General features: G+C 46.4%; 1 protein-coding gene across 2 annotated transcripts in view; it reads left to right on the top strand.

Annotated features, from left to right (window-relative positions):
* MAP1LC3A (microtubule associated protein 1 light chain 3 alpha) overlaps positions 1-24,973 on the top strand; it is a 41,044-nt gene that overhangs the window by 1,297 nt on the left and 14,774 nt on the right. For both annotated transcript variants that reach the window (XM_006266626.4, XM_059733244.1), the window contains exon 2: positions 16,553-16,608. In XM_006266626.4, coding sequence (XP_006266688.1) covers positions 16,553-16,608 — 56 coding nt within the window. The remainder of the gene's footprint in view (positions 1-16,552; positions 16,609-24,973) is intronic.

Genomic DNA, 24,973 nt, shown 5'->3' with positions numbered 1-24,973 from the left:
GAGCTATGAATTTTTGTAATGGCTTCTTATCGGGAAGCCTTAGGGCCTTGGATACATGCCTGCCGGAGGGTGAGGGAGCAGCCAATCAGGGGTGAATATAAACAAACCAGGATAGCATGTGTGCTGAGCTGTCTTGTACATGGTTGGTCACTGCTGTATTTTATGCTCTTTCTCAACCACATATCAAAAGCTGATAAAGTCCCTCGGGGAGGGGAAAAAAACATGTTAGCAAATGCCTACTGTTAACATGTCAGAGGCAGCTGCTTCTGCTACAGAAATCATGGGACAGGCCCTCCGTGCAGTCAGCTCAGCCTTTCTGCAGGCCGAAACAAAAGGCTCCTGGTGTCTGAAAGAACACAGGATTAAAATAGCTTAGGAGGGGCAAGGGGTGGGCTGTGGAGGGTGGAGAGGGAGTCAGACCAGGCAGCTGCTGGTGCTGCTTGTTTTTGAGCTCTTTTCCACTTGCCCTTTTGCTCTCTCAGCTGACTGGCTGGCTGAGCCCTTTGCGGGAGGAGGGTTAGTGTCCCACACAACTGCATTGGTTCAGGCCTGAAATTACTCTGAAGAAAGTAAATGCAGTATGTTTTCCTCTGCAACAACAGGAGCAGGAAGTAATTGTTTACATTGCAATGGGGAAGGCACTATGGAAAATACTTCTAGCCATGCAGGACTCCTAGTTTGTGTCCCTTTGAATGTCTCAAGCCTCTACAGAATTGGAACAGATCCAGCCAGAGAGCAGCAAGAGTCTGGGATATAGTTGTTTACTATGTGAGCAGAGCTTTCTGGCGTTTGGCACATGACTTGCTCTGTGCCCCCCCCCCCCCCCCCCCCGCTTGCTTGTTGATGCTGTTTGTGTCTTAGATTTACGTAGTCTTGTAGAATACTCCACAACCCTCTCTGTGTCCAATGATATACTTCTCCTCTACTCTGTGTTCTTATGAAGATTTTGCCCTGGTCCAGAACACTTCTCTGTGGCAGTTTCATGCCTGTCCTGTTTGAAGATCCCTTCTAGGGCAGATCAGATCTTTGTTAGATTCAGGTCTGTTTCCAGCCAACAGGTTTCTTTTAACAAGACACTGACTGAGCCATAGTTAAAACCAGGCAATTTTTTTCCAGCTTTGTAAATCCTTCTTGGAAGCCTGAAAACATAATTTACTCTCCTTACTTGGGTTTGTCTGTTTCCTTTTGGCCTGTGTTATGACTTGAGCAGAGCTGTACCTGCCAGCTACAGTGCTGACTTTGTCTCTTTTTATGGGCTTGATCCTGTATGCCCTGAGTTCAGTATTTGTGCGCTTACAGGGCTTGCAGGGTCAGGCCTGGAGAACTAGAGTACATGGTGCTAATGAAAGGTGCCTGACTGCTCTGACACCTACAGCAGAGGTGCAGTGTGGCAGCAGGAGCATGAGTTCCTCTTGTGGAGCTCCACCAACATGCTTCAATCCTGATCTGAAGGTGGACATTGCTTTATTTTGGGCCAAAGAGATTAAATACTCTCTTGGCCATTATTCAGGCCTTGATACCTCTGCCAAAGCAGCCAGAGGGGCTGCCAGCAGTAGTGGTCTTTGTGAAGTGGTTGCTTGGAGGAAGTTCTGAAATTAGCTCATTAAATTCAGAAGTTGAGCCAAGCAACTTGTGTTAATTTCAGGTTGGTTGTGTTATGGTCAGTTGTATCCTTTTGGGATAGGGTCACAAGCTGTGAGAGGAGATTGTGGGAGCCCAGCTGTGCAAACCTGTTAATGATGACATGTTACTTCCTGGTGATGCCATTAAAGTTCCCCTCTGAACTGTGAAAGGAATGAACCCTTCAGGGTGGTTACTAATAGCACCTGGGACCACCTAGGAGCTGACTGTGCATTCACACTGGCTGAACTGTAGTGGACAGGCTGCCAGTGACTTCAGAACAGCTTGGTTAAAGGTGCACCCAAGTCTAACAGCTCATCAAGCTAGCAGGGATAAGGCCTGCTAGCTGCAATAGCCAATGATACAGAAGGGAGTGGTGTGGCCAGCATCACGGCCAGCTGCATCTGGAGCAGGAGTCAATTTGCACCTCTGGAGCAGGGGCTGTGGGCAGCCTTATCTGCTCTGCTCTCACCCTGTGGCAGAAAAGTTAAAGTGACACTCACTATTGAAGAACATCAACTTTCAATAACAAAAGGCTTCTGCTATGGGTAACCCACAAGGTGGTACCCATACACAAACATATCAACCTTCCTTAGGCACTTGGCAGGCTGTGTCATGTGTTTCAATGCACACCCACTTTTCTGAATTCCCCCTTCTTATATTTGGTAAAAAAAGTAACTGGATTCAGAAAGCACTTGCAGCCAAAACTGTCCTATGAGAGGATAACAAAGAGAAGATGCTCCTTGGTGAGTCTTATGTTGTGGGCCTTGTATTTACCATGAGGAAACCTGGCTTGCAAGTAGTTCTCAGCCCACCTCAAAACACCTAAAAATACATTCTCTTCATGTGTAGTGTTCAAGCCTACTTCAGAACAGTAGCATAGGAGAAAACTCGCATTTGATGAGTGATGTCTTCTTGGAATAGACTTTTCTGTTGCTTTCAGTTTAGACAGTGCATTGCAGTAACTTAGTACAGAATATTAAAACCAAGCTTGTTTACATAGATCTAATTATATTAGTGGCCATGGAGGGCTTTAACATGCTTTTACAGTGTATAGTGCAAGGTTGATGTTAGCAAACTATGTTAGAAATGTGTTTAGTTTTTCTTGTACTCGCTTTCCAGCTAGACAAGTGCAATGTGAATATCAATTTTTGTCTGATAACAAAAGATGCAAACTGATTGCCAGGAAAATAGGCTGGACTATTTTGCATTTGTTTCTGGGAGGTGCTTGCAGCAGATAAACAATCTTGTCAAGCCAGTAAGGAAAGGGTGATCCACTGACTAGGATTCTGTTCCTGCTTCTGTGCGCTGGAGGGTGTGTGGCTCCAGTCTTCTGCTTTGCTTTCTCCATCTGTAAAAGGAAGATAATGCTGTCCCCCCTCTGCAATATAAGTGGATCCCTAGATAAAAAGGGCAACAACTATAGCAATAATTGTCAGTTGTGAAGGAATTAGTTGATGCCTTTTGTGCTTGGTTGGAAATAGGCTGGGGATGCAGAAAAGAGTAGTTCGCATAGGACCTTTAAGGACAGATTTGTTTGTTTTTTAAAGCAGGAGTTCCCACATGGGCCTTGTTCACAAATATGCCTGGCCATATGCATAAATCTACAAGTGGAGTAGCTGAGCTCACTTTCACAGTAGTGGAAGTGTGAATTCTTCACACATGGAGTTGAGCTTGAGTGCTTTCCTAGCCCTAGAAGGCATAGGATTGCTTTGTTCCCTGGAAGCTGCTGGAGTGGTGGGGGTTGTGTACTACTACATGTTATGTCTTTGTTTTCTAGCTCTTAAGCAGCCTGTTTGGAAAAGTTTTCAGTTGGTTACAGGCTGCCTTGCAGAGGTGATGTTAAAGCTGTTACCATGGGGATCAAAGACTGAGGAACATGTCAACTTACAGCTGCAAAAGTCACTTGCAAAAAATAACCTTCTAGCATTTTGGAGGGAGGGAATCTTGCCATCCCTGTTCCAACGCAGCTGAACAGTAATAAACACTGAGCAAAGGACCAGTTACTCTGTATCTGGGACGTTTTTGTAACTCATCCAAATCCAGTGCAAACACTGCTCAGAAAGCACTGGCTCTTGCCAGCCCTGCCTGGTGAGAGACCCAGGGGGATGTGCATTCAAGCTTGGCTCTGCGTGAGCCATCTGTCTGCTCATTCTGCGGTTCTTCCACATCTTAACCTCTTCCTTGAGTGTTTCCCTTGTAGAGAGCAGAGCTGTCAATTGCTACCCAGACTTACTCCATGATATCTCTTGTTATGGGGTGTTAAGGATTCTGGCAAGAAGAATTAGCCCCTATTTTATTAACTGTGTTTTAAGATGAAATGTGTTATTAATCAACGAGCCAGTGGTTTCTATACCTATTGGAGTACACCACACCCATCCTTTTCCTAGCATTATCCTGGCTGCTTCCAGCTCCTGCAGGCTGCCTGCCAACAGCTGAAATGAAATGAAGGGAAAGCTTATATTCTCAAATGCTGTGGGCCTGATGAGACTCCCACTGGTTTATGAGGGAGCTGATTTCACTGCCAGGAATCTGGTCCTGTGCCACTCCCACTACTGCAGCATCCCCCTCTTGCTCTCTTACTCTTTCTTCTCCCTCCTGACTTGCAGGGCAGCAGCAGCTTGTAAATTGTCTTTAAGCAAAGGGGCACGTGACTGTTTTTCCTCTGGTCTCCAGTTACTTATCTAGGTTAAGCTTCTACACGCAGGCGTGTGTGAAATGAAGCGGTAAACTTCATCCCTTCCCCCCCCAGCAGCTCTCACTGAGCCACAGCTTGGTGCAGGTCTGTGGGGTGGAGGGCAGATCCAGAATCCTTTTGCAGGTATGTCAATACTGGTAGCACACTTCCGTGATGCCTTCAGTCTGAAGTGACCGATAAGTGCTTTCTAGAGTTGGCTGTCTCCATTCCTTTTTTTTTTTTTAAATACGTACTGGAGTACACATTCATATATGTATAAATTAGTTGCACGCCTTTTGGTGGCCTGTGGGGGCTAGTATGTGGGCACCTAATGCAGGATGTGTTTGTGTAACAGTGCCTATGTGTTGTCTCCATGTAACCTGGTGAGAGGGATTATGCATGCTGGCGTGCCCCCATAGAAAGGTTATGTTGGTTTAAGTTTGGCTTGCACAGCTTGTGTGGCTTGGCTTGCTACCCCCTCAGCAAAGCCATAAATGCAGATTTGCCAGCCCCAAAGATTCAACTCCTTGAATCATACTCAAAAAACGTTTTATGAAATTGGCTCAAAGCTTGTAGGATTTAAGAAAATTGGGGGTGGGGTGTCTTTTTTTTATCTTGCCTTGTGGCTTTTGAATGCTCAGGGCTTTTTCTTCCCAAACAGGAGGGCTGGAAACGTACAAACCTACATGGAAATTTACTTAGAGCTGATGTTCCCAAGTCATCACTTGAATCCAGAAGCTGCACCTTTCATAGAGTCATAGAAGTAGGGTCGGAAGGGACCTTGTAGTTCTTCAGGTCTGACCCCCTGCCTGGGCAGGAAGAAAACTGGGTTCAAATGACCCCAGCCAGGTAGGCATCAAGCCGCTTCTTAAAGACCCCCAGGGTAGGAGCCAGCACCACTTCCCTTGGAAGTCGGTTCCAGATCCTAGCCTCCCTGACTGTGAAGTAGTTCTTACGGATGTGTAATCTAAACTTACTCTCCAACAACTTGTGACCGTTATTCCTTGTTATCCCGGGGGGTGCTAGGGGAAACAAGGTCTCCCCCAACCCCTTCTGGTCCCCCCTAGTGAGTTTATAGACAGTCACCAGGTCCCCCCTCAGCCTTCTCTTGTGAAGGCTGAACAGGTTCAGGTCCTGTAGCCTCTCATTGTAGGGTCTGCCCTGCTGTCCTCGGATCATGTGGGTGGCCCTCCTCTGGACCCTCTCAATGTTGTACACATCCCTCTTGAAGTGGGGTGCCCAGAACTGGACACAGTACTCCAGCTGCGGCCTGACCAGTGTCGTATAGAAGGGGAGGATCACCTCTTTGGACCTACTTGAGATGCACCTGTGAATACATGATAAGGTCCGGTTAGCTCTGCCGACCGTGACCTCGCATTGTCGGCCCATGTTCATCTTGGAATCACTGACAACTCCAAGATCTCTTTCTGCCTCTGTACTCTCAAGAAGGGAGTTTCCCATCTTATAAGTGTGCTGCTGGTTACTACTGCCCAAGTGCAGCACCCTGCACTCGTCAGTATTGAAACGCATCCTGTTTTTGTTAGCCCACCCCTGCAACCTATCCAGGTCTTTCTGCAGTCTTTCCCTCCCTGGTAAAGTGCGCACCTCACCCCAAATTTTGGTATCATCAGCAAATTTGAACAGGTTGCTTTTCACCCCATCATCCAAATCGCTGATAAAGAAATTGAACAGCACAGGCCCAAGGACTGAGCCCTGGGGGACTCCGCTGCCCACTTCCCCCCAGGTCGAATATGACCCATCCACCACCACCCTCTGAGTATGACCCTCCAGCCATTTCGCAATCCACCTGACCGTGTAGGCATCGATGCCACAGTCACCTAGTTTTTTCATGAGGATGGGGTGGTCGACAGTGTCAAAGGCCCTGCTGAAGTCCAGAAAGACTACATCCACTGTGACGCCTGCATCCAATGCTTTTGTGACCTGATCGTAAAAGGCAATCAGGTTGGTCTGACATGACCTGCCCCTAATGAAACCGTGCTGGTTGCCCTTGAGCATCGTCCCCGATGCCGGCCCATCACAGATGCGCTCCTTGATGATCTTCTCAAAGAGTTTCCCCAGGATTGAGGTAAGACTGACGGGCCTATAGTTGCCCGGTCCTCCCTCCTCCCCTTTTTAAAGATGGGGACCACATTGGCTATCTTCCAATCATCTGGCACCTGGTCCGAGCACCACGAGCACTCGTAAAGCTGTGCTAAGGGGCCTGCAATAACCCCTGCCAGCTCTCTCAACACCCCGGGGTGGAGAGCATCTGGACCTGCTGATTTGAACATGTCCAGCCCCTCCAGAAGCACTCTAACCCGGTCCTCCTCAACCTTAGGTCTTGAAGCGTTCCCCTCGCATCCGTCTTGAATCATGGTGGGGGAGTCCCGGTCCCTGCACAAGAAAACGGAGGTGAAGAATTTGTTAAAGAACCTTTAGAACACCACTGCATGACATGAACTTGGGGATAACATTGGCCAGTCACACTAGCAAAACTTCATACCGCCCTGAAGCATTGCATGTCCTGTCAGTGCTGCAAACAGGAAATGTAGCATCACTATATATCCCTCCACCAGGTACCTTACATTTGATGAACTCCAACCGTCCAGGCCTCTGAGGAAGAGGAGAAAAAATATCCAGTGATCAGAACTTCACACTTTCCTGCAAGAGCATGCGCTTATCCCTGATGACTTGTGATCCATTTGGGGTTCAGAGAACTCTTCTGTTGTTGAAAGGACCAGAATATTTCTGGTGTTTAATAAGATAAAACTCCTATATCTAGCCCTGCAATATACTTCTCACTTATGTGTCAGTGAAGTCCACATGAGAGATTGACAAGCTCATCTGGCACTCTTTCTAAAAATTCAGCTTACCTTCCTGGATATGGAATTCCATCCACCCAAACTTACTCTGACCCAAGGAAGACTGGCTGTTTGCAGGCTTGGACACAGGACAGTTTTTTGGTCCATGATTATGTGACTATTGGCTCATAAACAGGGGTGTTCTCCTGGTAGTTGGTAGGATGCTTGACCTTGAGAGACTGGGGTGTGATACTGCATCGGTGTTTACTAGCATTCATCTGGGATGGCCTGCATAACTTGCCCTTGGCTTCAGCATTCCTAGTACTGTACTCAGTCCAAAGCTGTGTTGAATAAAACCTGCCAAACCCCACTTTATTCCTTCCTTTCCCATAAAAATATTCTCTGATAGTTCCCTGCTAAAGTGTCATCCCTTCTGGAACTATTTAAGCACAGCAAAAGTATATCCCATTTTAGGCAAGAATTGGAAAAGAATCCTATTGCTGGTTGCAAATTTAGAGAATGTACTTAAAGGGGTGGGAATTAGGGGGACTATGGGGCATGCAGCCCCACTCTCCACTAGCTGAATGACTGCAAGCAGCCTGTAGTACCATCTTCCTGAACAAAACAACTCTTGATATTATATGGGTCAGAATGAGGGGTGGTATTTGTTATCTTTCCATTACCACCCCCTTCAAGAGCTTGGGTTTCTCCTTAAGGTCTGCCATCCATGCATTTGACCCTCCATAGCTTGAAAGCTGGTAAGGTCATAGCCTGAAGGGGTATGGTAGTAGAGAATCCTGTCTGTGTAGTTGCCCTTGACCTAAACATATCCTTCTAGTCAGTGTTGATTCCCTAATGCACCAGCACTACAGGAGAACCTGTTTCATTGTTTCCTTGTGTTCTCCACCCACCCAGTGTGTCTCTCTGTCCTATCCTTTGTAAGCTTCCTGTAGCAGGGACTATTATCTTGCTCTGTTTGCACAACATCAAGGTGCTATACAGTCTGGGCTGGGGCTGGGGCTGGGGGTACTGCCCTAATGTAGCTGACCCATTCTTAACTCCATAAGAGTTTGTCTTAATTTTTTCTTCCTACAGCCTCTTCTCTTGAATTGGTTCACAGTTCTCCTCACTGTCGTGGTTAATGTTGGAGGGATGGATTCCTGTGAGGAGCAGTCTCCAGGATACCACATTTTCTCTATGTAGAGATGAACCATGTATCTCACTAGGAAATCCCTAGACATGCAGAGAGGAGGTATATACTGGAGGGTACCAGACTTTACTTTTCCATGTAGGTACAGCACTCTTGGAGGTACACACCTCTAGTACTAGTGAAGCTGAAGGATTCACCTTTGGCAGGAAGAAAAGATGATGCTCATCTTGAATCCTCTCAGAGAAAATGTGGTGGTGCTGTGATATGGAACTTTGTCTATAGGGAGCTTAAAAAATCGCTCTAACTTGGAGCAGTTTCTCAGGTTAGACACCTCACCTCTGAGGCAGTTCTAGCTTAGATCAGTTAGCAGCTGAAGGGAAACAAACTTCTATTTTTGTTCTAACTAATTCTCATTGCAAATCAGGCCCAAAATAACCACGCAACACACTCTGAAAGGAATTAGTGTAGTCTTCATCCCTTCTACAGTCTAGACAGTCAAGACTATTTAGCCATATGATTTTTTTGTGGCTCAGTACAGGGGTAATTGGATAAAGTGAATCACCTGAGATGTCCCAATGTCCCATGGTCTCTCTGGCCTTAAAATGCATTGAACCTATGAAAGAGAGGGACAGCATTTGCTTGCATGTTCCTTCAAGAAAGTGCCCGAAGACTGGATCTTGGTCACTTTTGTGTGTTCATGGAGCACTTTGTACATCCTAATCTAGGATTTCTTGGGGTTCTGAGGAAGTTGGCTGAGCTGTGTGGTGGTCTGTGCCCCTGGAGGTCCCTGCATACCACACAGCTAGTGTGAAACTAGGAGCTCCTAAAGCTTGCTAAGGAGCAAAAGGTCTGTTTTAAATTTCCTCTGCAACTTATGACATTCCAGGTTCTCTTAGTCTCCCATAGGGTTCCCCAGGCACCTGTTGTAGATCAAGGCCTCCTTACTTTACTCCAGGGCTCTAGCCCAGAGATCTGTTGTTCCTGCTGTGGCTTTTTCCCCAGTAGTGTTGCTTCTCCAGGCTCCAGGGAGAGACCCAGACTACAATCTTTCGGAAAAGAAAGGCTTGTTGATCAGCCTTTCATGTTGCAAGCCTTGGCCAGTTACAAGGAGCCTAGGCCAGTCCACAAAACTGTGGCTAAACAGCAAGCACCAAAGCCCGTTTCTGAGGGACTGTAGTGCAGACCTTTGCAAATGTGACAACTAGCTTAGTCAGCAAAGTAAAGGAAGCCATCAAGCATAATTAAAGCACAGGGCCTGAAAGGAGATAAGGGCAGACCATACATGAAATAATCCAAATATAGTATATCATAGCTTTATCTTGCAATGTTAGTGATTTATGCAACCAAATGTATTGGATGGTATTTTGCTATAATAGATATATTTTTGTTAAGAAGTTTAGATATTTTGTAAAAACAAAAACAGCCTTGTCAGAGAAGACCATAAACCAAAGGTAAAGAAGAAACAGGCCAGTGTTGAGCAGCATTCCACAATGGGGGAGGAAGGGAGATTAAAAAACCCTCCCTCTTTCTTTCCCAAGGATATAAATCCCAACTAATTGACACCTTCCAAGTCTGCAAGAGATCTGGTTTAGTCCAGTTCCAAAAGTTTCAGTGGAGCAAATTTAAATAAAACCAATCAGAGATCATTTATTAGCATTTTAGAACCAGCCATCTCTAAATATTGGGCATAGGCTGGAGGGAAATTTGGAGAACTAAGAAAATTCAAGAAGGCCTGCTGCCGATCTGTGTGCCACCCTTCTTCCACTACTCAAGTCTCCCCAGCCAATGTAGGTGAGAATCTATGTTGTGCTGTCACGAGTAGCCTGATAAACTTCGGGATAAGTGTTTATGTATGTTTTCGTGTTTTAAAGTGCAAGCAAATAAAAGGTTCGGCTGTAGGCCTGTTTCTGCCTCTCCTATCAGTAGCCTATCCATAAGGTTACATGTAATCTGGGTAACATGTGAAATCTCCACATCTTCCTGTATTGGTTGCTGACCGTTGTGGCCCTTTCAGCAGAAGGGCTAACCTTTTTGGTCCCAGTCTGGAAATTGGTCTGTGTACCAAGCACTTATTAAAACTAATCATCCTGCCCAATGTTTTCTGATGCCAATTTAAGTGATGAATATGGAAAAATTGTAAAGAGGTTTACTTTTCCCATATCTATCTATTATATATATATGCAGGCCTGTTGTTTTAGAAATGGAACTAGACTGGGTGCTTAAATATAATTTCTGTAATCTGACTTACTTCCCATCCACCAGCCCAAAGCTGCTGCTTCTGGATTCCCCATAGAGGAAGCCAAATAAACTGTTTGCTGAAATACAAGACCATGGAAATTACTGCTTTTGTACAATCTTGCCAGTTTCTGGCACTGCGTAAAGCTGGCATCTTCCTTCTGGGATGCCCTGTGACTTACCAAATTCGAAGCCGTCTGCAAACTTTGCTAAAAATCCTTAGCAGTTGAAGTGGCAGTTGGAGAAGAAATACAAAATACATTTTTCCTGGCTTATATCACATTACAAAAATATTCCTAGTTTCCAAGTGGCCGTAGCCATTAAGTGTCTCTTGGGAGAGTCGAGCAGCTCTTGTGTTTATCTTGTTGCTGTTTTGAGCTTATATGCCATGGAAGTGTGGGGAGGCCCCGCTTATTAATTCTTATGTGGTGACCTGTTCTGTAAGCCAGGAGATGGGCTGCTCCATCACGGATAGCTTGTTTGCTCACTATATGAATACCTTAATACCTGAAGGTTTCCAAATGGCCTCTGAACATAGATAGCATGCTTTCTCCTCCTGTTAAACCTGGAGGAGCCCCCGAGTTACAGATGCCTGGGAGGCCATGTTGATTTGCCCTTCTGTGAGGTGATGTGCAAGAGAATGTGTAACGGCACATAGACATGTAAATGTTTCTGGTTCAGTTGTAAGCAAGCCAAAGATATATGGTGCCTAGATGCTATAACAATGGAAGCAACCTCGTGTTTATTAACTAAACTACAATTTATATGTGCAGTGCCATCTGCCTGCAGAGGTATGTGATGCCTAATGTTTGGGTTTTTATTTATGTGTGGCAACCATCACAGACGGGTAGATGAATCCAATCTGCTCTCTGAAAGCGCACATGCGCGTGCACACCCCCTCCCCGCCCCCGCCTGCTAACTGGATGTGTTTTACACAGTGTCCTGAGATCTGGTGAACTGTCATTGGGCAGAACCGTGCCTTGAGCACATTCTGTAGTAGGATATGGCAGCAGTCAGTGATACCCACCAGAGGGACAGGATGGGACCTAGATGATCTTCCAGTGTATCTGGCCCTAGACTAGCGATGACTTTAGTGACTTAGTCTGTAATCAGCACTCTGAATTTGACTCCACTGGAAATTCATTTGCTTGGAAGCTGGTGTAGCAGCAGGCACTTGGAATGGGCAGCAGTATGTAGCATTGGCTGAAGCTTGTGGCTGGCCTTGGTTGGACAGCTCTTGATAGAGTGTACTGTAAGATGGCAGCCTGCAACAGAGAAGAAATTCTACTGTCCCTTGGTCAGCTGCCTGTCCTGCGTGCGTGTATGTCCCTCATCTCTGAGCACCTCTTGGGCTTTAATGTATTTATTCCCAAGGCTGTGAAGAGCTACTATTCTTATTTTGTACATATGGGGATCTAAAGTACAGTGGGTTGGCTAAAGTCGTAAAGTAAACGGAAGGCATTTGGTTACTGTGGCAGGGCAGAGAAAAGAACCTGAATTTTCTGTGGCATAGGCTAGCACCTTAACCACAAGACCATCCTTTCCTCTGGGTGAGCTGTACCTGGGGGAAACCTTGGGATGTTGCTGCTATCTGACTTCTGCAGAGCAGAAGTCAAGGTACCTTTTGGCAAAGGGAGGCCTTTATCCCTTCTCCCTGTTCCAAATGGGAGTCAGAGCTGCAATTCCTGCCAGTTTCTTAGGACATTAGCTGCAGCAGGAGCAACACAAACACCACATGTTAAATGGGCAGCAGCTGCAGTGTCTGTACTGATTGATTGGGTTTTTTTTCTCTTTTTTGGTGGGAGTGGGGTAGGGGCAGGAGTAGGGAGATTTCTAATCACACTAGTCTGGCATTGTTAAGAAGTTGGGGGGGGTGGGGGTTATATTACTTGTTTTAAGTAATACAGTGCAGATGTCAATTTGCCATTACAGAATGTTTCCTGTTCTGCCTCTCTGATAATCTGTCTGCAGTTAATTTCAAAGGGGACTTTAACCTTGCTGAAATGGCCTACAGTTACCTGGGCCTTTCTACAAGTAATTGTCATTTGTCTTGCACTGAAATGAGGAGTGTCTAAGGGTGTGTGTCTACTGCAGGATGCAGTGTAGTGTAGAGGTGCCTGAGCCATGACAGCATGGGATTTCAGCAGTGTAATTTATACTTTTCAGTTGAGTAAATCAGTTCACACAGGGCTATGTCTACACAAGACATTTATTGTGCAGTAGACTAATTGACTGCACAGTAAACATTGCACGTTTACATGTGCACCCCTATTAGGCTGGAGTAAACTAATTAACTTCGCAGCAGAATAGTACTATTAAATACAAGTACTGTCCTAGTGTGGAGTTTTTTACTCTGCAGCAGAGCATATGGATGTTGATGTGGCTGGCTGGGGCATGAGCGTGCTTCAGTGCAGGGGCTGCCTGCCAGCTAGCCTAAAGCACCCTTATGCCCCAGCCAGCCCCTCCGCAGCACATTTTGCCAGGGGGAGCAGCTCTAAGCTAGCAGGCTGACTTCCAAGGCTCTCTGCTAGCTGGGGCTGCTCTAACCCAGCTCAATGTCCTGTGCTCACATGTAGATCATGCACCTGAGAGCAATAAACTCTGGAGCAATAAGCTCTAGAGTTTATTCATATACATTAATTTGCATGTGTAGACAAGCCTGCAGAGCCCCAAGTTGCCATGGCTAAATGGTTTCAGTGCCCAAGCTAGTGCTGGTATGTGTGTGGTACCACAGTGGATACACCATATGTATGGTCCCTAATGCAATACAGGCAGTCCTCAGACTTACGACACAATTGGTCCTGAAAGCTGCGTCTTAAGTTCAAATGTTATAATTCAGAACCGATTTTTTTTTTTTTTTTTTTTTTTTTTCCCCATAGGAAACAATGTTATAAATGGGGGATTGAGTACAACATTATGGGTTATTTTTGGTGAAGATAGGGTATCGGGCCTTGGTTCAGGAACCAATCAATTATAGATGAGTAATATAGCTACATCAATGTATTTATATTGTAAATAGCAATCACATTAATTTGGAAGGACTTCTTTGAGGTGACTTTGCTGGACTTTTTGAAGGGCTCTTGGTTGAACTTTTCGAAAGGCTCTTGGTTGGAGTCTTCTCAGGAGTCTTGGCTGCAGGTTTTTCTGGAGACTTGGCCGCTTTCTTAAAGAAAGCATCCAAGGAAGCTTGGACAGATGTTTTCCAGGGAGATGAGCAGTGCAGTGAACATGTTCCCTGGCATGGCATTGCATCGGATCAAGTGTTGTAAAGTCGAAACTGACGTCAGAAATTTGAAACGGGGTGTCAATTTATAAATGTTGTGTGAAACGTTGTAACTCAAAATATTGTAAGTCGAGGACTGCCTGTACTAGTTTTTGCGCTGCCTGCTCTTACTCTTGGGGGAATTCTGTTAAGCGGGGCAGCAGTAACTCTGGACCTTTCCAGGGTGCATTGTTGAACCAGAGAGGGACGCGCTCCATGTCTGAGCACAGCTGTGCCTTTCTTGTGTAGGAGTTTGGCATCGGTTTGCTGCAGGGGTTGCATGTATCTGAGTGTTGTAGTATCTGGATAAGTACAAATAGGTCAGTATTTGCATTTGTCTTTAGGTATAAAAGGCTATTTTGCCTTGGGAGGATGCACTCATGGTGCTGAAATAACGTGAGACATGGTCATCTTATGGCATTTCCATCTTCCAGGAACTGGTATCTTTTAGAAGATGAGACAGTGCATTGTTTTGGCCCCCAAAGCTTTATAAAAATCTACAAATATGAAAGTCATAAACACATAGTGGAAGAATAACTATGTTGTCTTGTGCCAGCTTTGTGTTGCTTTATGTCTCAAGCTGGACTGTTTAACCTTCCTTGGGCTGCCTTTCTGTGGATAGAGCAGGTGATGGCCCCATGTTGTTAGCTTCTGAATCTGATACAGAGTCCCAGCACTGGGGACAGTCTCGGAGAACAGTATCCAGCTTTCCCTGTGTGGGTGCTGTTCCTAGTGTGGTCCCCTCTACTCAGTGTTCTCAAATGTGGATGGGAATTGGAGGGTGCGCTGTGCCTGCTTTTGCTATAGAAATGACTTCGTCATCACATCTTATGGGAAAACAAACCTGTGGAAGTGCAAGATTGAAATAACTGGATGTACTAGAACAGGAGTGCCCAACCTTTTTGAATGTGGGGCCGGATCACGAACTTTTTATCGCCCAGTGAGCCGGCAAGCCATATTCAAAGACGTCACAGGAAGTGGTATCATATCAGGAAGTGATATCACGTGACCTTTGACACCAATGAAGTTGCAGGGGTTGACATGGTGCTGCAGGAGCCGCTTGGCTACAACTGGGTTGACCTGGTGCTGGAGAAGCCGCGGGGCCAGGCCAGGGTTAACCAGGGGCCCGCCCAGCCTGCTGGTGCCATGCCCGGGTTGACATGGTGCTGCAGGATCCGCCTGGGCAGAACCAGGTTGGCACCAGCCAGGAGAAGCAGCATGCAGCCGAAGCCGGCTTCCTATGTGCTGCTGGGGATGGGAGGAGGTCAGCCAGGTCTGCACTGGCCAGCAGAAGTGGCGGCAGAGCTGTGTGCTGCTTGGGACTGACCGGTGCAGTCTTGTCACGTCCTGAGAGGCACGTGGCTCTGCCGCCGCTTCTGCTGACCAGTGCAGACCCAGCTGGGCTCCTCCCGTCCCCAGCGGCACACGAGAAGTGGACCCCTCGGGGCCTCGCGCGCAGGTGGCCGAGGCCCAGAGAGCTGCAGCACCCGGGGGGAGACTGGCCGGGGGAGCAGGCACCGCCTTGCTGTAGGGCAGGGCAGCGGGGCTGGCTTGAAGCGGGCGGGTGAGGAGGCAGGCGCAGGCTGGCAGTGCCAGCGGCCACTGCTTGGCCTCCCGCACGGGGCCACTACCCCAGGCCCTGCAGGGGTAAGCAGCTTCCCTGCCCTGCCCTCGCTGCCGGCTGGTCTCCGTGCTGCTGCCCCACACACCGCGGCTCTGCACTCCGCAGCAGTGGTGCTGCTGCCGCCGTGGGCCAGATAAAATGGCTTGGTGGGCCGTATGTTGGGCAAGCCTGTGCTAGAACCTCCCCTCTTACCCTTGGCTTTACTCCTCTCCTATAGTCCCCTGGCAGACGTTTCATTTGTCTCATGCTATATGCAAATATTGCACAATAAATCTTTAATGTGCTGACTGGTTACATGTTCAAACTATCATAGGGTACTTCTGCTCCACAAAAATGTTGCCATTTTAATGAGCAACTTCTTTGTGGCTTATCCTCTCCATTCTTATCCAGCAATAAACTGGTTTAATATTTGGCATGCTATTTGTTGTGTGATACTTGCATAGAACATGTAACAAATTAACATCTGCCAGGGGCAGTAGTGAGTTTGGAAATAAGCACTACTGCAGGTGGAGAGGATTTGTAGCCACAAATCGCTGAGTGACCTGGGTGATTTTTTTGATAGAGATTAAGGTTTCATACCAGATTGGCCTTTAAAAGCAAATGGGAAGATGGTAGGGACAGCAAAAGTGCTGTTGGCTATGAGCTTAATACCTGCCAGATCTGGAGAAATAGTGTGTGCCTAGGAGCCAGAAAGGCCAGGGTCAAAACTTTCAAAAACAGGCCCCCCCAAAATTGGGAGCTCTGCTGAGGTGAAAAAGCTGTTGAGTCCTGGGGTACTTTGGGAAGCCAGGCTAGTATTTATGGGGATTTTGGAGCAGAGCTTCATACTCCTAGTTCTGAAAATCCCTGTGATTGTTCCCAAATATCTTTGCCTTTTCTATAAGGCAAAGATGTCTCCCTGTTCTAGAAATGGGCTAACACTTTCCTACCTCCAAGGTTCACTGTTGCAATAAAGTTTTGAGCTAAAAGGGGCTATGAAAGTGCTAAGCAATGATCTGTCCATTTGGAGCTTGTTGGGCTGGGTCACTGGGTAAAAGCTGGCAAATTAGATCTAACGAGCATTGTCTCCATCGGCACCATGTCTCTCTTCTCAGCAAAGCTCAGCATGCATGGCTTAGGCTGAGTGCCCAGCTGTACCCATTCAGACACCTTCTCAAAACTCTTTATTCTCTTTCCTTTCCAGCGGATCGTTGTAAAGAGGTGCAGCAGATCCGAGAGCAGCATCCAAATAAAATCCCGGTATGTGCTCCCCCCCTCTTGTATGGGTCTGGTTGAACTGCTCTTTTGGGGTTTCTGATCAGTTGTATGCTGGTGGGCAGAACCCTAAGAGCCACTACCTGGGGTTGTGGTGCTTTGGCCCCCAAGCCAACCCAGTAAACTGCATAAAGATATGCTTTTTCCCATCCTCCCTTGTGCACGCGAGCTGCTCAGTAACACTGATCGGAATAACCCATTGCCTGATGCCACTTCTGCGTCTTGTTACAGCTCAGCATCTGCCACCCCAAGGGGCAAGCAGCTGATTCAACCTCAACTACTTCAGTGGCAGTCCTTGCCAAAAGTAGAACTGAAAAATGCCCAAGTTCATTATTGCAGTTGCAGAGCAGTGAACAGGGGGCTACTGAGGACAAGTTGGAGAATGTCTGTTTGCATTTAACTAACAGTCCTAGCATGAATAATTCATTACACCTCTGTTTTTGCCTCAGTCCCTGAATGGACATTGCACAACCTAAAATCATGTCTGGGTAGCAGGATTCAGTGTGGATTCAATGACGCCAAACTTAAATGATGGCCAAAAGCCTCCGCTGCCTTTAGGCTATCTAGCCTTGATCCCATTGAATCATGTCACTGGCTTCCTACCAGCCTTCTATGAGACCGAGTTCTTAGGGTAGATGTTCTCTTTTGCTTCCTTTTCTCTTTGGTACGTGTAGCCTTGTTTTCCCCCAGCAGCATGTGTCCCCCTTGTTAGAGGAAAAATATTTGCCTTGGAAAATGTCTGCTTTCTGCATTTCCCTAAAACATGCCCAGGACTGGCATAGGTATTCACGATGCCTAAGCTGTAGGGAACTGTCGATTCTCTGGATCATGGTGTATGCGTAAGAGGCCTAGTCAGGTGCCTGATGAATGTGCTTATACAGAGTCCTGTGACCATCACACCAAGACCTTTGATGTGTACGCCTATGCAAGAGTATGGAGGAGTGGAGGCTGCCCTAGACCTACCATCCCCCCTTTAGACCATTGAGAGAGAATCCAAAAGTTAGGCTGAGTCCAGACATTCAGTGCCTTGATGGCTGTAGGTTCTGCCAGAGAGCAACATATAAACTGCTGCTAACCGCCTCCTGCCTCAGCGAGGGCACGTGTCTGCCAGGATGATGTCCCTTAGCTTTTCTCCAAACAAGGAGTACCCACAAGGCAGTTGAGGGGCTAGGGTTTTGAGGTGACCTATACTCATCTGACTCTGGAGGTTTCAACGTTGTGGTATTTTATAGGAGCTACCCCACCATGTTGCCATCAGGCCCTCCAGTTGGATGTAGTTTACAGTCATACCCAGGACCTGAGCACATAACACACAAAGGTACAGGATCTACCTCAGTCTGCTTTTATAGAGGAGGCCTGTTGCTGGTCTCTCACCTGTGGAATGACTCTAAATATAAAATCATAGAAAAGTAGGGCTGGAAGGGCACTTTAGGAGGTCATCTAGTCAAGCAAGGTCATCTTTGTGCAAGCCATCTTGTACTGTATTAGTCTAACCTGTTCCTAAAACTACGCAAACAACCCCCTTGCGTAACTACCAGACGCATTGTCCCCAAATGCCTAGAACACTTTAACATGCTGGAGATGAAGCAGGAAAACAAGGGCATTGTCAATTTCCTGTCACTGCAGGGACGAAAATAGTTTCTTAAAATACAGGTTTCCCTTGCCAACTACAGTTCTGCCAACCACGGTTTTGAGTATCCACGCTTAATATTCTATATACCATTTTGGCTACCACAGTATACAGTTTTGAGTAACTAGATTTCCATGGCTGCACATCAGCCCACCACCTGTCATTTCAAATTACCCGCATTCTTGCTAGCCACCCATGGCACTCCCATCTCCTCCCGCGCACTCAGTCACGCCATTAGCATCCAGTCGCAGGTGCTCCACATTTTTCTCCTAATTTCTTTGTGATTTTTTTTTTTGCATTTTGCATTTAATCATGGCCTCTAAACGAATGAGTGGTGAAAGTCAGCAATTTGTGAAGAGGGCAAGGAAAGTGATGTCCTTTGAACCAAAATTGGAGTTGCTGGATCATCTAGCACATGGAGACAGCGTGACAAATGTAGGGAGGCATTTGGTGGGAATGAATCCACTGCGAGAACCATTAAGAAAAGTGAGGCTACTGTTAGGGTTAGTGTTGCAAGTGGTACACCGGGAAGTGCTAAAGTGACCTTTATGCCACATGATCATAGCTTAGAAAAAATGGAAAAAGCACTTAGCACCTGGATTGGAGACCAGACACAGAAGAAAGTGCCTTTGAGCAGCCAAGTGATATGTGAGAAGGCCAAGCGAATTTATGACCACATCGTCCAGAACTCGGGAGGGTAGGGGGATGGGGGGAGGCACAAGTGAACATACAAGTTTTCTAGCCAGCAAGGGGTGGTTTGAAAACTTTTAAGAGGAGACATGGACTCCACAATGTGAAGATTATGGGGGAATCAGCTTCAGCAGACCACATAGCTGCTGCCCAGTGCCTGCCTGAGCTGAAAAATCTGATTGAGGACAAGGGTTATAAGCCAGAGCAGGTCTTTAACGCCGATGAGATGGATTTGTGCTGGAAAAGAATGCCTTCCCGAACCTTCCTATTGAAGGAGGGAGAGGTCTGCTCTGAGCTTCAAGGCAGCAAAATACAGGATAATTCTTCTTCTCTGCTCCAGCGCTTCAGGTGACTTTATGGTAAGGCCAATGCTCCTCTACAGGTCACAGAACCAATGTGCTCTCACAAATAAAAACAAGAACCACCTGCCCATCTTTTAGAGGTCCAACCGCAAGGCATGGGTTACTGCTACTGTATTTATGGACTGGTTTAACAACTGTTTTGTCCATAAGGTAGAGCAGTACCTTACATCCAAGTCTTTGAACTTCAAAGTCCTGCTGATATTGGGCAATGCTCCTGGCCACCCAGAGACAGTCCAGTTTGCATACTCTAATGTGGAAGTGGCAATTCTCCCACCCAACACAACTTCCCGGCTACAACCACTGGACCAGGGTGTAATGGCTACATTCAAGAGCTATTACACGGAGTGCATTTTTGGTCGCATCCTGGAGGTGATGGAGAATGACCCAGCACTGACAGTGACACAGTGTTGGAAAAACTACAATATTTGTGACTGAATCACTAACACGAAGTCATTGGATGAGCTGAAGCAGTCAACTATCAACATATTTTGGGAAAAACTTTGGAAGGAGGCTGTCAGTGAGTTACAAGGACTCCTCACAATAGAGGCTGAGGTACGCTGCATTGTGGAGCTTGCATGAGATGTGAGAATTGAGGGGATTGAGGGCCTACAAGCCAGTGAGGTGGAGGAGCTACTCAAGTCCTATGCAGAGGAATTGACTGAGGAGGACCTGGATGAGCTTATCAAATCCACTTCAAGTGATGACAAAGACAATGAGGATGAAGCTAATGGTAGTGGTACGGTCAAAGCTAAATCTTGCCAACCTTAACAAGGTCATTCTAGTGGACATTCTAGTCGGACTGTCTCAGACCTGGTGGTTGAGATGGGCCCCTTCATGGAAAGAAGCTTGACATTTAAGCAAGGGCCGAAGACCTCATGAAACCATACAAGGAGGTCCAGAAAGATCATTCAAAAGAAAATGAAGCAGCCATCCATCATTAGTTTCTTTAAAAGACCCACTACTCAACAGTGAACCTTTTTTTAACCTGTTAAAGGTAAATAAAACTTATTTTTATAAACTGTATGTTCCTTTATTATTCATATTCAAGTCCCTAACCTCATTTTCCCCATAAGCCTTTTGTCTTGCCAACCACAGGAACTCTCAGGAACCTAACCCTGTGGTTAGCGAGGGAAACCTGTACACTAGAGAGCCCCGTTGTGGGGAAATCACATTTGGTTCAGTTCCTGACTCCCTGTGCAACCTTGGCGTGAAATCACTGAATCTCTCTCCTTCAGTTCCTAGACTATACAGTTCTAGTCTTTTTGGCTTAGGTCCTTGCCCCCCTCCCTGCTGTCATAGCCAAGCAGCTTCCCTCAATGGGAAATGCAGTAGATTCTTTTTTTATACCCGTTTGCTTGCACTCAGTACACAGGGACAGGAGGTCCTAAGTGTGTGTATGGACAAAAGCTGTCTGGATGCGCAGTGTCATTCTGCCTTTAACCACAGGAAAAATGGTTCTCTGTAGCACCTTTCACCAATATCAATTAATCTCTTTCAGCAAATAAGTAAATGCTGACCATTGTAACAGACTATGAGATTGCAGGGAGGCTAAATGACTTGCCCAGCGCTACTCAGAGTGGCAGAGAGCCAGCATTAGCATCCAGGTAGCCAGACTGATCTGGTGGCCAGAAGAGAGACCAACAAACTTGACCTCTGCAATTAAGAGATGCTGTGGGAACTGGAAAAGCCAATCAGATTCCTGCCTACAGCAGCATTGTGGTAACATTAGTGTTCTTCTAATCCTTAGAACCCCAACTAAGATGAGAGTCTTCCTTTACTGAGGGCAGGAGCTATTTGACAGAGCAGATCAGAGTACATTTGCTCTAGCAAACCTTGTTGCTAAATGGAAAGAACTGACAATGTAAGCCTATTTACAGAGGGGAGTTTTGTGTCCTTGCATGGTTAGGTTTATTTTAACACTGATTTTAAAGGTCTAATCAAACTATCCTGGGGTTCATATGAGCTGATTCCAGTTTCTTCTGCAGCCTAGCTAATGAAATGTGCTGCGTGTTAGTTCTGTGCAGGCATCCTGGAGCTGCGAGTGAAACAACACTATAAAGTGAGGGATCCCTGCAGCTCAGTCCAGTTGAGCAGGATCCACAGTTAGTTCATGATTCAGCTAAGCCTCTTGCAGCAAGGGGTGAGCACTATCTGCCAAATGGTTTGCTTCCTTGGGGAGGCACTTGAGCTGAGCAAATAGGATCAAACCCACAACCCCAGGAGATTCCCTTGTAGCTTATTCTGTGATTACTACAAACCAAACTCTTTCACTAGCTACTACTGCAAAAAATTGCACTAGCTTGCTGGAGAGCTGGTTTAATCTTCTGTTCTTTCTCTGATGAAAGAACTGGTAGAAGAACTGTATGGAGTGCTTTTGGTTTGACTCTTCATTTAAGGGAAGGCATTTCCCCCCTTCATGTTTTGCCTGAATTACCCAGTAGGCTAGGGAGGAATTAATGTGTCCATTTCACTGGTCTGATGACACTATATGAAGCTACCTCCTCATCTGAGGGTCTAAGTTTGAATGAATGTTATAATGACATCACTGGCTGCTTGTACACACTACAGGGGATTACTTCAGTTTAGTTCTCCCTAAATTGAAGTGGTGGGTTTTTAAAAACATTGCTTCAATTTAGGAAGAATTAAACTGAAGTAAACCCCCGTGGCACGTACAAAAGGGTCAGACCCAATCTTTACCTGTCTCTCCAGCGACGGAGGGGGATGGGGTCAAGCTGCTGGCAAGCCAAGTGGTCCCTGAGCTGTGGGGGGCTGGTGCTTCCCTCTGCAGTAGTGGCGGCACCCCCCAGGCGGCATTGCCTGCAGGCACCGTAGCTCCAGAGGGAAACGCCAGCCCCCCCCCGCAGCCACAGAGGGAAGCATCAGGCCCCCGCACAGCTCAGGCAGGCAGGCTCCGGGAAGTGTGTGTGGGGGGCGGAAATAAGGCTCACTGCGCTCTTTTTTTTTTTCCCCCCTCCCCCTTCAGTGGAGTCTGCCTGCCATGGGCTGCCTACTTGGGCTGCCAGCACAGCCCCTGAGCTGCACAGGGTGTGGTGCTTTCCTTCATGACTTGCACTTCGTTAGGTAGCAAATTAAAACATCTCAGAGATGTTTTATTTTGCTATGTCCCAAAGTCATTTAAAGTACAATATGCCACCGATTAGTGTAAACAGCAGCACCATTAAAGCATAATATGATGCTGACAGTGTAAATAAACACGTCATTAAAGCAAAAGGGCATTTAAGCCATTTTAAAGGCCAATTTTGTGGAGTGTACAAAGGCCTGTCCCAGCCGCAGCCTGCGGACGGTTCGGGATTGAGAGTGTGGTAGGGGGTAGAAAGGTAAGAAAGATTTATTGACTAAACAGAAACACAACTACGCGTAGTAACAAAACAAACAATGACAGACAAAAGCAATTTGCGTTGGCAACTTATCAGCAGTCCCCTCTGATGCCTGATACAGCAAGCTTCTCTTTCCACAAAGTTCAGTGAAGTTAGGCGTCCCTGAACAACACTGTCCGAGGGGTACCAGGAAGGACCCTGGAATGCAGTTCTTGGGCTCCTTGAGGTCCGCGGGCCCACTGATCCAGGCAACAGCTAACTAATCCTTTTTACAGAGCTGTATCTTCCTTCTGAATGGTTTCCAGATATTCCAGCCAATTTAAAGCTTCTGAGTGGTTCTGATAACGTACAACCACTCAGATTCCTTTTACTTCAACTGTCCTTAGACTGACCAATTAGCAGTACAAGCCTTGCGTTCCTTTGATAAGGTAATTTTAACTACACCACAGGGCCTTACTACTTCAAGGCTTTGCTAAATTTATTAGGCCTTACTTCATACAAGGCCTCACTACATCTTAGATTTTAATTAGGCTTTTAACAACAACATATAGCTTAATATCTAAACAAATATAGAAAAACACTTGGTCTAATCTTCATAGGGCCTTCAGCAAGCACCTTTATCACACAGGCATACTTTTCAGCTGTCACAAAGGCCCACTAAGGACAATGACATCCAAAAATTAATTACTGTGTGAAGATATTCAAGCTCCCATGGTGCTTCCAATAGTCTTTCCTCCTCTGGGAGATGATCCTTCCCATGGCCCCAATCCAAATTCTGATGAGACTAAACACTGCTTGGCTTGTGAGACTTGAGAAGAAAGCTGCTTTGAAGTGCCTCGGTGGCAGAGGAGCACCTATTCTTTGATCAGTCCAGTTCTGTTCTGCCTGTCCATCTAGCCTGCTTCTCTGTCAAAACTCTAGTGGTGTTCAGCAGCCTCCTTCTTATTGCCACTTATTAACACTAGTGCCCAGTCATTGTCTCTTCTCTGGTCCCAACCAGTGCTTTTTCATAGCTGTCTGAACACTCATTTTCTCCTTTCCTGCCACCTTCCCTCCCCCCCTTCCTTTCCATACCTCCTTTTGCCCCCTCTCTTCCTTGGACTGGCCCTTCCTGCTGGGCTCTGAATTATGTAAAACCCCTGCAGTCTCATAGCTGCTAAGAAGCCTGCCTGTGGCTGTCAAAGCGAGTCCCTAGCGCTTCTCTCCTGCTCCCCCAAGTACAGCTGGGTTTCAATAACTGATTTACTGCATGACACTAAAGGAGGTGCTAATGGGATGGAACAGCTCTCCTGCTGCCCCCAAAGCATTGTAATCCAGTCAGGTGCTGCTTTCCTGGCAACTGTCCTGTCACCTGTGCAGTGAGCTCTCATGGTTAGCAGACTCCAAGGAAACATTAATGCGTCTAAATGAGAAATTGTCCTTTCACCACTATTCAAATCCTATCTGCTTGGCCCCTACTGCGGAGAGGAGCACCTTTCCCCTTTGCTAGATATTTTTAGAGGGAGGGGTTAACAGCTTTTTGTGTTTGTTTTTAAATGCCTCCAGCCTGAGCCCTGGTTGAGAAACCCAAGTATACTCAGGCCTGCCCATTTTTACATAGAAGACTCAAGAGAACACGGGGCTTGCCTAGCATTCTCCCCACTGAGCCCAACCCTATGTTTGGAATGAGGCTGTGCTTTGTTGAGAGATGCACTATTTCAGAGTCCAGGCCAAGATCCTGCCCACATTGGCCCAGACTTTTAATTGGGCCTGAAGCCACCTTCCCATATTGCAGATTGTGCTTTTGTGCCTGCAGCAGGGTGCAAACACATTTCCACAGTTTTTTCAATTGTCATGAGCCCAGCTAACTTATATTCTAATGGTGGATGTAGATCTGCTCCAGCAACCCTAGAGCCAGTCTGTGAGCATGTAGGGTTGCATCAGTGATGGTGCATTAATTCCATTATAGTATATTGTTTGGGGCAGTTAGGAACTGCAGGCTCGCTCTTGGATTGCTCTTGTTTCCCTGAGGCTATAACTTCTCATTGACCAATCTGAGCTTCAGACACCTGCTCTGCCATCCTGGATTCTGGACTTTTACTTTGAGGGGGTATTTGTTTTTTCCCTTCCAGAGCTAAATAGCACTGATGTGCAGCTGCCATAGTCCTTCCCACAGGCAGCTTCATTTTGGCAGTGGATAAAATAGTTTTTGTATAAATTGGTGGTTCTCAACCTTGTTACACTCAAGACATCCCACAGAAAATGCCAGGTCTTCACTTTCAATCTATTTTTCCATAGTCAAAAAAATAAAGCAATTATTCTGTTGCAAAGAACTCAGAATGACCACAGCA

This window comes from Alligator mississippiensis, chromosome 9 (assembly GCF_030867095.1).
Source record: "Alligator mississippiensis isolate rAllMis1 chromosome 9, rAllMis1, whole genome shotgun sequence".
NCBI classification, from domain to species: domain Eukaryota; kingdom Metazoa; phylum Chordata; order Crocodylia; family Alligatoridae; genus Alligator; species Alligator mississippiensis.
Note: the sequence above shows the minus strand (reverse complement) of the source record. Positions and strands in the feature narration are given on the sequence as shown.